Raw genomic sequence first — 13032 nt, 5'->3', positions numbered from 1 at the left:
TGGAAATAGAACCCAGGTGTCTTAGCCCATTTCTTTAGACATTTGACCACCCAGCCATCCGCCTGCATGAAAAACATTTTCCCTGATCTACTGGCCTTACTCAGGCTGTCTGGCACTTTCAGAGGACTTTAAGAAAGTGAGGTGCCTAACTCCTGTTGTCCCTGGGTGCCTGACAGGTAAGTCTGAAGTTTCAGGTGTTTTTTTAATAAATATTTTTGTTAATTTTTCTGTGCTTTGTTTCCCCACTTGGAAAAGGGTGCTAATCTTTACTTTCCTGATTTGCAAGGGAGCTGGGAGACTTTCCCTAGGCCTCTACTTATAACGATGCTGACAGTCCAATGGTTCTGTTCCAGTATTGCCAACTCTCATGATTTTCGGTGCTTTTCAGTGCTTAAAGTCTACACTTCAGGAATATGAATTTTTCACATTCCCAAAGTGTGTATGTATGTATGTGTGTGTATATATATATATACACACACATACATACACGCTTTGGGAATGCGAAAAATGTGTGTGTGTGTATATATATAAATATATATATAAGAATATATATATATAAAAGAAAAATCTAAGTTTTTCACATTCCCAAAGCGTAGACTTTAAGAACAGTGCCAGAAATCATGAGAGTTGGCAATACTGCTGTTCTCAGGGTAGTAGGCTTCTTAGCCACATTCCCTGCTCCTAGAACTGTTTGCTAATCTCATACAGTGACTTTAATGTAAAATGAAGCAGCAGTGCTGAGCAGCAAGAAGGAGCCTGAAACCAGAATCCCCATCTGCTTTCAGGTCAGCACCCTTATCAGTGGGCTGAAGGGCCAGTCTCTCTCTTGGTTGTTCTCTCTTTGGTCCCAGGACTCTTGCACTCCTTGTTCCCAATGTCCCAGCTTCAGCAGAAGGATGACGGGATGTCTTTCCACCTCACCTACTTGATAGCTCCCCACCCCAGAATAGCCTCTGCACTGGTGTTCAGGGCCCTCTCCTGGGAGGTGGGAGATGGGGGTTTGAATGTCCTCAGACTGAAGGGGGACTCTGGACCCAGGTCTGTAGCTGCTGGTCAAGTGTGCTAAGTACCAGGCTATTTCATGAAAATGTGGGCACTACCAGCAGCTGCTAGGCTTTACACTGAAAGCAGAGAGTCCTGTTCTGGCTTTTGAATACACACTGACATGGGTGACTGGTGCCTCCTGAGTCTGGGGGGGGCACCAGATCGCCAATGGGGGTGTGTCCCCCAGCGAATGCTGATGGGGGGTGGGTCCCCCAGTCAGCCAATCACTGAGCTGTGGACTTCTGGTTTTGTGACTGGCATTTCCAGGGGGTGCATGTGCACCCCCTAAGCATCACCAATGCGCAGACCCTCAGGAAAGGGTTCATACTCTGCATCTCAGCTGGCCAGAGGCACCTCCCTGCAGTCCAGATTAATGGAATCCAAGCTCCAGATCAGAGAAGACTCTCAGATGTGTTCCTGTGCCTAGTGCTCCCATCACTGGGTTTTTGCAAGTGGGTTTTTGGGTCACTGCTCTGAGATGCTCCACTCCTGTGCACTGTAGGGGCAGCCTAGGCCCTTCACTCTGGGATTTGGATTCTTTTCTGGATGCCAGAAACCTAGATGTTCAGCCTTGTAGCATCCAAGTCCTTTATTGGACCCAGCCATTTGTCTCTCTGCACCTCTGCTCCCCACTGGTAATGTGGGAGTACTGCACTGGTAATGCACTGCCTTGTCTCCAGGGAGTGAGATTGACTGACTTTGACTTTTTAAATCTTTATTCTAAAAATATTTAAAAACAGAAGGTGAAAGTGCACAAGTTGAGTGAGCCCCACCAGGGCCTGAGCAAGAAGCATTCATCAGTAAAAAAATTGCCATTATCACCAGAGACTGGAACTCCCTAACTTCTTCCCCAGTGTCCTTCACGCATTTATACTTGTAGAACTAATTGACCATCTCCCACTATGCACAGTATTGCCCTTGATGGCTCAATATCACACAAAACTGGTCAACATTCTCTTGCAAGGTGAATGTCCAAACCCATAGCTGACACATGCCCAGATTATGAGCTAAAAGAGGTGGAGAGTGTTGTCAGAGCCAGCCCCAGCAAGCCAGTTCCTGAAGCTTTTCATCATCTTGGCATGTCCAAGCAAGAATTTGGCCAGGCAGGCCTTTGACTGGTCAGTATGGGATAAAGAAAAAGTACACAGTCTCAAAGAAGTCCAAGCTCAGTGTGGCAATGATCAGCTGCAGCCAAGTAGGTAGATAGATAATGTGAGTGAATGAGTATAGATAGGGGCCATGATGGCAGAACAATTAAGGTACCTTGCAATAATCCAGATTTGCTCTGGAGGCTGCCCCACTGCCCTTGATCAATTCCACTGTATGGTGGCCTGGTTTTTCAGGCTGGGGAGTCAAAAGCAGTAAGGCATGATGGTGACCACATCATTCTCTGTGTGCTTTTGGCTACAGAACCTGGTGCGTCATGATGATCATGGTAACCCAATGGGCCACTAGGGTCAGGTGGACCTTTGACCTATTTCTGATGGGGATATAAGTTGTTAGAGGTGACTCCAACAACTTATACCTCCTTGTTTGAGGGTGATCTCTACCACAGCTCTTTGATGGATCTTGAGATGACTTAAGATTCCAGTCTTTGAGCCACAGATTTGTCTGCACTAGTTGCTAACCTTTCTTCATGGGGGAGTAGACCATAAGCCTGAATAAACAGACAGAGTAGGAGAGGTTGCGTTGTGGGGGGTGTTGGCGGATGAGTACATTGAGGGGTAGTTGATGAGTTATGCTGGAACCACCCATTGCACATTAGCAGACTTTCTTGTTCTCTGTTTCCAGCTGGAAAGGGGAGAATGTTGCTACAACAGAGGTTGAGACAACCCTGGCAGCTATGAAATTCATTCAAGAGGTCAACGTCTATGGTGTTCCAGTGCCAGGTGGGTACCACAGTAAGAGATGAGCCAAGTAACTTTGAAACCCTCCAGAAATGCCAGCCCAGTCTGTGAATATCCACCAGGGGGTGCATTAGGCAGACAGATTCATAAAATTATACAAAAGAAGGGCTGGAAGACTGCTCAAGAGGTTATCTAGTTCAACCCACTGCTCAAGGTAGGATCATGTGTAAGTCACCCTAGATAAATGTTTGTCTGATTTATTCTTAAAAACTTTGTGAGGAGGCACTGTACAGACAGGAGGTAGTTTGGTAAACCTCATTCAAACGGTCCAAGGAAAAGGACCATGCCACTCCCCACTATGGAGGAAGGTGAAAACGCCCACAGTCTGTGCCATTCTGTTGGTAAAGTAAAATTCCTTCCTGATCCCAAAGGTGGTGATTGCTCTGACCCTGAATGAAAGAGCAAGACCCTGTAGCCAAGAAGTTCTGGGGTTTTTAAGTCCCAGTGGTAGCGTCATCATACCCTAGTCAAAATCCCCAGCCTTGGCTATAACCAACACCCAGTGTTCCTCTGGATAGCAAGAAAAAAACCCAGACACCAGTTGTCAGCAGCTGCAATCCCTCACGGTCAAGCATAATCACTCCCACGGGTCCAGTAAAGGGTTGTGAATGAGTCCACTGATGGCTAAGAAGGCCAATCCTAGAGCCGCAGACCTTTTGGCAAACACCACATATGGTGGTTAAAGGGAGGGTCGGACCACAGATTTCTCAGTCTTGGTTTTTTCCTTCCATTTCTGTTGTTTTTCTGCTTCCAGGATGAGACAGTTTTCCTCAAAACCAGTAGTACACAGTAGCACACGAGGGGAAAAAATTCTGCCCTGCTCCCACATGGTGACTAGCAAAGCCCAGAAGCATTGGATAACCCTCCATTCTGCACTGCAACTTAGGGACCACAAATGCAACTCCATGCATGACACTGACTGGAGAGGCAGAATTCCTTTTTCTATCATCCTATTTGTTCCATAAACTAATCTGGGTCCTTTAAATCTCTTTTAATAACCAAGCTGGTCATAGAGATCTGCTTCATTTTCCTGCTTCTGAGCATGGGTCTCTGATTTCTGCCTGCTCTAGGTTGCAGAGCTCATTTTATAGTTTCTGAACAATGCCAGGATCTCCTGGGCTTCCAGCTGCTGGTCTTTACAGTCCACTTCTGGTATTGCTAGGATGACCTTATGTCCAAGTTCAGCTAGGACACTCCCAGATTTTGCAGGCCAGTTCCAGCTGGTTGGTCAAAAGTCCCAGGCCAGAGTCTCGTGGGCAGGTAAAGCAGCATGGTGCGCCAAGCAGGCAATCGGGTAGTAGGGTTGTGTGAAACACCACCATTTTGTTTCAACTTCCATTTCACCATTTTGAAGGGACAGTGTTTTGTTTAGCTGTTTTGAAGTACTGTTCTGTTTCGTTTCATCGAAATTGTTTCGCTGTTTCAACGCTGTTTCAACGCATTTTGATGTTTTGCCCATGGGCTATAATGGGAAATCATGAAAATGCGTATAACTTTGTCATTTCTTGCCTGATTCAGATGAAAATTGTAGGGATAGTAGCCCCTTCTGAGGGCACAAAGCCTGCCAAGTTGCAAGGAGATAGGTGCAGGGATTTCTGGGAAACTGCACCTCAAACTGTTCAAAGTAGTACTCATATCACTGCGTCATCCTGTGCGCAGTTCCAGGGGCCCATGCCCCCCGGGAGGGCTGTGGGGCTGTGCCAGACTCCTCCTGGGGGGCTCAGGCCCCCAGATGTGCATGCAGAATGACAGCATGCTGCCGCTGCCGGCTGGGGCCAGCACCAGCACCCGAGTCTGTCTGGCACAGCCTGTGCTGAGTGCCAGGAAGAACCCAGTGCTGGTGCTGCCCCCAGCCAGCAGTGGCAGCCTGCTGTCATCCCGCACATGGATCCAGGGGCCATTGCACCCCAAGAGGGCTGTGCCAGACTCCTACCGGGGAGTGCGGGGCCCCGGATCTGTGTGCGGGATGACAGCATGCTGCCTCTGCCGGCTGAGGCCAGTGCCAGCACCCGAATCTGCACAAGCAGTTTGATTCCCCAGGTCTCTTAGTTTTTGTTTAGCTGCAAGCAAGCCTGGCTTTAAAAGGTGTTGAAACTTTTGAAACATTTCAACTGCCCTTGTTTTGTTTCGAAGCTATTTTGAAGCCTTTTGTTTCCTTTTGATTTCACTGTTTTGAGCTCAAAACGCATCGAAACAGCTTCAAAACGAAACACCTGTCAAAATTTCGCACAGCCCTACCAGTTAGGCACCACTGCTGCTTTGCAGGAGCAAGGACGTTCTATGTGCGGGTGGCATGGTACCTGTTCCAGCCTGCTTGCCTTGCTCCCCAGCAGCAGTGGTGGTGCCTGCCCTACTGCCTGCCTGGCACACCATGCTGTGCTGCCTCCCTGCCAGATTCCATCCTGGAGCTTTTGTCCAACTGGACAGAACCAGCCTATGGAATCTGGGAGTGTCCAAGCTAAACCAGGATGTATGGTCACCCTAGGAATTGCTACCTCTAGGTTATCCCTGACTGATGATTATCCAACCTCTTGAAAACCTCCAGTGAAGGAGATTCCACAACTTCCCCAGGCTATCTGTTCTAATGCCTCACTGATCTAACAGAGAAGAAGTTTTCCTTGATATTCACTGTAAAGTAACTGTTCTGTAATTTCAGGGTACTTCTGCATGTCTTGCTCTCTGCAGCAAGGAAGAGAAGTTGTTTCCCTTATTTATGACAGACCTTCAGAAACTCGAAAACTGCTCTTGTGTTCCCCTTTAACTGCCTTTTCTGTAGGCTAAACAAGATTATTTCTCTCAGCTGCTGCTTGCATGGCTTGCCTCCCAAAACCACGATCAGTTTTGCTACCCATCTTCAGATCCTTTCATTTCTTCTTTTTAAAAAGTGGAGCCCATCAGAGCTGCCCACAGTACTCTAGATGAAGCCTAACTAGGTCTAGGGATGATCCTGTCTTGAGTAGGAAGTTGGACTAGATGACTTTCTGAGGTCTCTTCCAGCCTTACTTTCTATTATTGCAGGTGGCACTAAAATGCTCATCAACATGTGGAAGCTGAAGCAAGTTTTGAAATGAGGTGCAAATTAACAGGGGCTCCACTGGGTATTGCAGCAACTGACCTAGGCCCATGTTAACTTCTCTCCTATGGAGAATGAATGTCAGCTAAGCTGCAATGGATATGAACATGCACATGAGCAGCTATCCTGGAGCAGCTGACACATGATAAATCCCTATCCCTTTTACCCTGCAGAGAGTAACTCTTGTCTCCATACACTTGCTGTCTGAGTGGGATGTGGTAGATATTGGTGGATGCAGGTATCTCTTAATGATTAGCCTTTGTTTTGCACAGAGGTCAGTCTGGAATAGCCAACTAAAAACATCAGCCATGATAAACTGTGGTCCGTTCTGGTCTTAAAATCTATGCAACTAAATGAAAGGATTTATCTATTCTGGGATGTTCAGTTGTTATATTAGCACCCCAGAGAGTGTGTCTACACAAGGAAATAGAGGTGTGACAAAGTGGTGTGAAGAGGTGTGAAGAAGCAGAGAAGTGAAGACATGAGGGTATAGATTTCAGCGTGTCCTCATGACCACAGAAAAAACTTTCAAAGGATTATGGGCATGTGCTCCAGTTCCCAACGCATGCTAAAGCCTGGTCCATTGCATCTTCACTGCCATTGTTGCCTGTTTTAGCTAGATTAAGCTAGTATGGATATGCTAGCATTTGATCTAATCTCACCTACATTTTGCTGTGTGAGCAAACCAACAGTTGATATGTGCAAGCTAAAACGTGTCTGACAACACCTTCCTCGGCTACACATAGCAATTCATCCTGTTGGTTAGAACCCACACCTGAATCTCAGAGTAGCATTGTCACAGCAAAGCCATAGGGCCATAGTACTTTGCTATATACTCGTTTTTTCAGGACTTGCATAGGTGTCTGGGGACATGCCCCATGTTTCGTTGTGCTGGCACACTCTAAGAGGCTTCCCCACCCACAGTGCCAAATACAAGAGAGCTTGTTTTTCCTTTGGGGCTAGTTGTAGGAATGGCACTTGGGAACTATCAACACTTAAATTAAATTGGCCCTTGGCAGACTGGACAGGTTCCAGCCCAAGCTAAAGCACAACTTGGGCCTTGTCCTCAGCCATTCAAGCAAGTAGGGTTGTATCCAGGGTGGGAGGGGAAGGTGCAATGGTGTGGTTGCATCCTTCTTTCACTGTGTGGCACAGTAAGCTTTTCCCCTGCCCTGCCCCCTAGGCTGGTGAAGGACACTTGCGGGGCCCAGGAAGGGTGCAGAGGCACAGAGAGGGGACCCTCCCTCTGCTGCTGCTACTTTCCCTGGCTGAGCCTAGCACCCTGCACAGCCACTGTCTAGAGCTGGAGTCCATGGGCCAGTGGGGGGCATCTGGTGGGGCTGGGCAGGGAGCAGTTTCAAGAAGGAGGGACCTGCCCTGCCACTGCAGTTCCCCAGACGTGGGGGCGGGGCTCAGGACTGGTCTTGTCTCACTCCAGCTAGAGGCTATACGGGGAGCTAGGCTCTGCTGAGAACAGTGAGTGGGTGGGTGCATCCCCCCCACTCCCCCCCACTTCTTGCACCTGCTCCCTGCTTGGCTGGCTCAGAGGCTCCAGCCACTTTTGGTCCCCATCCCTCCATGGTGTGAGCTGCAGTAGGAGCTCACATTTGCCTCATCTGCCTTTTCTAAATCCCATATCCACCTATGTAAGCAAGAGTAGGTTCAGTGTTCAAATCAGTAAATATTTTGAGGGTTTTGTGTGTGGCAGGGAAAGGACAAAAGAGTTCATTGGTGAGAAACCACTTGGAGGTATCCCTCTAAAGTCTTTCTAGAGCCCTTGGTCCCTGGAAGATCTGAAAATGGATCATAAGTATATTTCCAGGTTTGGAGCATGCCTGTCTGTGCAGACAGATGAAGCAGAGGCAGACCCATGATGGGACTTGCCATCACCATGGTGTAGACAAACCTAATGGAACCATCCCATCCCATCCCAGCCAAGACTTAGCCCAAACATGTGTATGTGTTTTCAGGACATGAAGGGAAGATTGGGATGGCAGCAATCCGACTGACGGACTCAATGGCCTTTGAGGGTGAAGCACTTTACACCCACACCAAGGATTACTTGCCAAGTTACGCCATCCCTCGGTTCGTGCGCCTGCAGGTGAGAGTCTTTTAGTACCTCTCTGTTCATCTTTAACCAAGCTGAAGCTCGCCTTTCAGAACTTATGAGTCATCTCCCACTTGCACAGACATGAAACTGGCTTAAGAATCACAAGATTGAATTACATTTTTCAAGTTAGCACGTGGATAAAGGTTTTTGAAAAATTGAAGCAGAATAATTAAAATTAATGTAATTAATTATATTGCTTTAAATTAGATTCATAGATGTTAGGGTCGGAAGGGACCTCAATAGATCATCAAGTCCGACCCCCTGCATAAGCAGGAAAGAGTGCTGGGTCTAGATGACCCCAGCTAGATACTCGTCTAACCTCCTCTTGAAGACCCCCAGGGTAGGGGAGAGCACCACCTCCCTTGGGAGCCCGTTCCAGACCTTGGCCACTCGAACTGTGAAGAAGTTCTTCCTAATGTCTAGTCTAAATCTGCTCTCTGCTAGCTTGTGGCCATTGTTTCTTGTAACCCCCGGGGGCGCCTTGGTGAATAAATCCTCACCTATTCCCTTCTGTGCCCCCGTGATGAACTTATAGGCAGCCACAAGGTCGCCTCTCAACCTTCTCTTGCGGAGGCTGAAAAGGTCCAGTTTCTCTAGTCTCTCCTTGTAGGGCTTGGTCTGCAGGCCCTTGACCATAAGAGTTGCCCTTCTCTGTACCCTCTCCAGGTTATCCGCATCCTTCTTGAAGTGTGGCGCCCAGAATTGCACGCAGTACTCCAACTGCGGTCTGACCAACGCCCGATAGAGGGGAAGTATCACCTCCCTGGACCTATTTGTCATGCATCTGCTGATGCACGATAAAGTGCCATTGGCTTTTCTGATGGCTTCGTCACACTGCCGGCTCATGTTCATCTTGGAGTCCACTAGGACTCCAAGATCCCTTTCCACCTCTGTGCCACCCAGCAGGTCATTCCCTAGGCTGTAGGTGTGCTGGACATTTTTCCAACCTAGGTGCAGCACTTTGCATTTCTCCTTGTTAAACTGCATCCTGTTGTTTTCTGCCCACTTGTGCAACCTATCCAGGTCTGCCTGCAGCTGTTCCCTGCCCTCCGGCGTGTCCACTTCTCCCCATAGCTTTGTGTCATCTGCAAACTTGGACAGAGTACATTTCACTCCCTCGTCCAAGTCACTGATGAAGACATTAAAGAGTATCGGTCCAAGGACCGAGCCCTGTGGGACCCCACTGCCCACACCCTTCCAGGTCGAGACCAACCCATCCACCACGACTCTTTGGGTGCGACCCTCTAGCCAATTCGCCACCCACCGGACTGTGCAGTCATCCACATCACAGCCTCTTAACTTGTTCACCAGTATGGGGTGGGATACCGTATCGAAGGCCTTCCTGAAGTCTAAGTATACGACATCCACCCCTCCTCCTGTGTCCAGGCGTTTCGTAACCTGGTCATAGAAAGAGACTAAGTTGGTCAGGCACGATCTGCCTGCCACAAACCCATGCTGGTTTCCCCTCAGCATAATTTGCCCTGCCGGGCTCTCACAAATGTGAGCCTTGATAATTTTTTCAAAGACTTTACCAAGGATGGAGGTGAGACTGACCGGCCTATAGTTGCCCGGGTCCTCCTTCCTCCCCTTTTTGAAAATGGGGACCACGTTAGCCCTTTTCCAGTCCTCTGGGACTTGGCCTGTGCGCCACGAGCGTTCGAATATTCCCGCCAGTGGCTCTGCAATGATGTCAGCCAGTGCCTTCAGCACCCTCGGATGGAGCCCATCTGGGCCTGCCGACTTAAAGGCATCCAGTTCTTCCAAGTGACTCTGCACCACCTCAGGATCTACGTATGGAAGTCTGGCGCCTTGCTGCTGCCTCTCTACAGCCCCAGTGAGAGACTTGTCGTGCCCCTCACTTAGGAACACTGAGGCAAAGAACTCGTTGAGGAGTTCTGCGTTGTCCCCCCTGTCTGTCACCAATTGTTTCTGCCCATTTAGCAGCATTAGGTAAGAATGTTACCATTTGTGGATTACCAAAATTGTTTGCAAATATGGATTGAATTTAGCAAGTTGTTTCCAAAGGAAAAAGAAACCAGGGGTCTATTCAGAAAAGTCAAACCAGTTTTTGTTCTGGCAATTTCAAAATGAAAACTGAAAGAGTTAGAGATTGACCTGAAGTAACATTTGTGCAGCTGTATGGGAGTTCTTCTTTTCTGCTATCATTAGTAATATTTCAGGCTTTCATGGGCAGCATATTTGCAAACTCTTCTCTGTAACCCATAGAGCTAGAAATATACTTTACCTTTTACATGAGATTCCTACCTGATTTCAGGAGCTGTTTTGTTTCACCCTATACACATCAAGAGAATTAGCAAGATGGAGTCCTGTGATTTTTCACTAAGTAACAGTGTACCCTATGAGTATGGATGATGGCTGGATATTCAAGAGTTGAAAAGCCTTGGATTCATATTCTTGCATTACAAGAGTTGCTCAGTATGGAGTTGCAGCAGATTCCTTTGGCCACCATGTCACTGTATTAGCCTATGTGTTTTTATGTGCTTTTACCACAAGAGAGAGACCAGAATGTGCTACCAAGGGCTAACTCCTGCCTCATTTTTATTGCTATTACACAGGACGCAATGGAGATCACAGGCACGTTCAAGCAGTGCAAAGGCCGTCTGGTAAAGGAGGGGTTTGACCCTACTATCATCAAGGACCCTCTCTTCTTCTTGGATGAATCAAAGAAGTGTTATGTGCCTATGAGCCATGAGATATATAAAGCCATCCTCGATAAAAAACTAAAGCTCTGATCAGTCCTCTGTTGCCCTGGGTCACTAACATATAAACTGGTCTGGTGATGCAGCTTATACAGTGGAGAAGCCAAGAGGCCTGGAGCTGGGAATTCTCAGGACCTATCTGTGGAGGATTAATTGCCTCCCCGTCTGTTCAAATCTGGTGCTAGGTGCATGCTTTGTAACAATGGTTTTATATCTTCTTCTTTTCCAGGGGAATCTTGTAAAGAATATTTAGATTTGTGAGAAATTTTTTACGTGATTTTCACCCCTGCCCTGCATTGGATAAAACAAAATTACATTTAGTGTTTTCCATTTTGGTCAAGTAGATTAAAAACTTAATTTAAATGAACTAGTTCTTGATTATGATTTTCTTGAGCTTGGTTCTTCTCTGCTTCTGGCCTCCCTCATCTGCAAAAAAACTTGGATCTATTTACCTCAATCTATGCTTTTAAACTTAGTTTAACTAGTGTAACATTCAGAGGCTATAGACATATATGAACAATTAAAATTACCCGTGGGGTAATAGGGAAAGAAACTGCCATCCAGCTACATGTCACTGATCTTGTATTTGTGTTCTTGATTATTCTTCCCGAGGTGCAGTACCTTGCATTTGTCAGCATTGATTTTCATCCTATTAGCTCCAGCCCAGCTTTCCAACTCATCAAGATCCTTCTGAATTGCACTCCTGTCTTCCCATATGTTCACAATCCTTCCCAGTTGTGTTGTCTGCAAATTTGCTCAAAAACCTTTCTATTTGAGCATCCGAATCATTAACAAACAAGTTGAATAATACTGGGCCAAGGACAGATCCCTTTCTGACCTGGATCCACATATAATCCATGTAAACTCTTTGTTTGTGATTATCAAACTAGCTGTTTATTCACCTTACAGTAGTTTTGTCTGACACACATTTCTCCAGTTTGTTTTTAAGACGGTCATGTGGGACTTTGTTAAAGACTTTGCTAAAGTCCAGATGTACTATATCCATTCATTCCCTTCAGGCACTCAAGTAGTTACATTATCAAAGGAGGAGATCAAGTTTGGCTTAATTGTTCTTAGTAAATCTCTGTTGGGTGTTTATGATCACCATTTCCGCATCCAAATGCTTGCAAATAGACATTATAACATGCTCCAGTAATTTTTCAGGTAATAAAGTGAACTGGTCCTTAGTTCCCCTAATCCTACTTTTTGCCTTTTTAAAGAGGGGCACTACACTAGCCCTTTTTCAGTCCTCTGGTACAAGAAACAGTTTTATCAATACATTGGTTAGAAAAGAAAGACTAGGGACTGGAATGTGCCAGTGTTCCTTCTAGGGCTAAAAAACTCACAGGTTCCTGGCTAGAGAGTCATGCTTCTCCACTCAGGATTCAAATTGACCACCACCTTTAGGATCAGAAGTTATTTTACCCCATAGTCAGTCTGGCATGGACCATAGCAATTTTTGGCCTTCTATAATGGGAAGGCATGGTCCTCTTCCTTAGATGTCCTGAGTATATTTTAATAAACTACTAACTAACTGTGCTATGATAAGACATTAACTGTGCCCTCATTCCCTGCCTTTACTGTAGCTGTTTTTGATATTTTGGTGTTTTGGTATTTATTATTTGATATTATGCCTGGTAGCTATATATGACCATGCTCCCAAAGTTTTTAAGAGTAGGTTATGGTTACACAAGAGTTATCCTGTCCTGAGTAGAAGGGTTGGACCAGATCGGGGTGGAAACAATACAGCCTGTGAGTCAAATCCATCCCACCAGGCCTCTCTATTTGACCCGCCTGTCTGAAAGTCGATGATGGTGCCAGTGACAGGAACCACTGGCTGCAGGAGGCGCCAACTGCTGCAGCAAGCAGCTTAGGCTCTGGTTGCTACACAACCAACCCAACCCCAACTGGTCATGCCTGGCCCTGCCCCACCCTAGCGACCCTGGAGCTGTTCCCCAGCCCTCCCTCTATCCGAGAGTGGAACTTCAGGTAAGAACAGGCCGGGGGCGGGGACGGGAACTGCCAGCAATTGCCCCACTCCATGGGGCTCATGGGACTCTGGCTCTGTGCCTCCATGTGCTGTTCCTGGCTAGAGCTCCCAACTTTCTCAGGGTCTATGACCCCCAATTGCCACAACAGTCAGCTAACAATATCTTTTCAAACTTATCTGAACAGTGA

The 13032-nt window shown here is 46.9% G+C and overlaps 1 protein-coding gene across 1 annotated transcript in view; it reads left to right on the top strand.

The window, feature by feature from the left end:
- SLC27A5 (solute carrier family 27 member 5) overlaps nucleotides 1-11221 on the top strand; it is a 53929-nt gene extending 42708 nt beyond the window's left edge. The window contains exons 8-10 of the mRNA XM_006267329.4: nucleotides 2836-2933; nucleotides 7995-8125; nucleotides 10711-11221. Of these exons, the coding sequence (XP_006267391.1) occupies nucleotides 2836-2933; nucleotides 7995-8125; nucleotides 10711-10887 (406 nt within the window). The 3' untranslated portion in view covers nucleotides 10888-11221. The remainder of the gene's footprint in view (nucleotides 1-2835; nucleotides 2934-7994; nucleotides 8126-10710) is intronic.
- Nucleotides 11222-13032: the final 1811 nt, after the last annotated feature.

Source organism: Alligator mississippiensis, chromosome 5 (genome assembly GCF_030867095.1).
Source record: "Alligator mississippiensis isolate rAllMis1 chromosome 5, rAllMis1, whole genome shotgun sequence".
In the NCBI taxonomy this organism is placed as follows: domain Eukaryota; kingdom Metazoa; phylum Chordata; order Crocodylia; family Alligatoridae; genus Alligator; species Alligator mississippiensis.
Note: the sequence above shows the minus strand (reverse complement) of the source record. Positions and strands in the feature narration are given on the sequence as shown.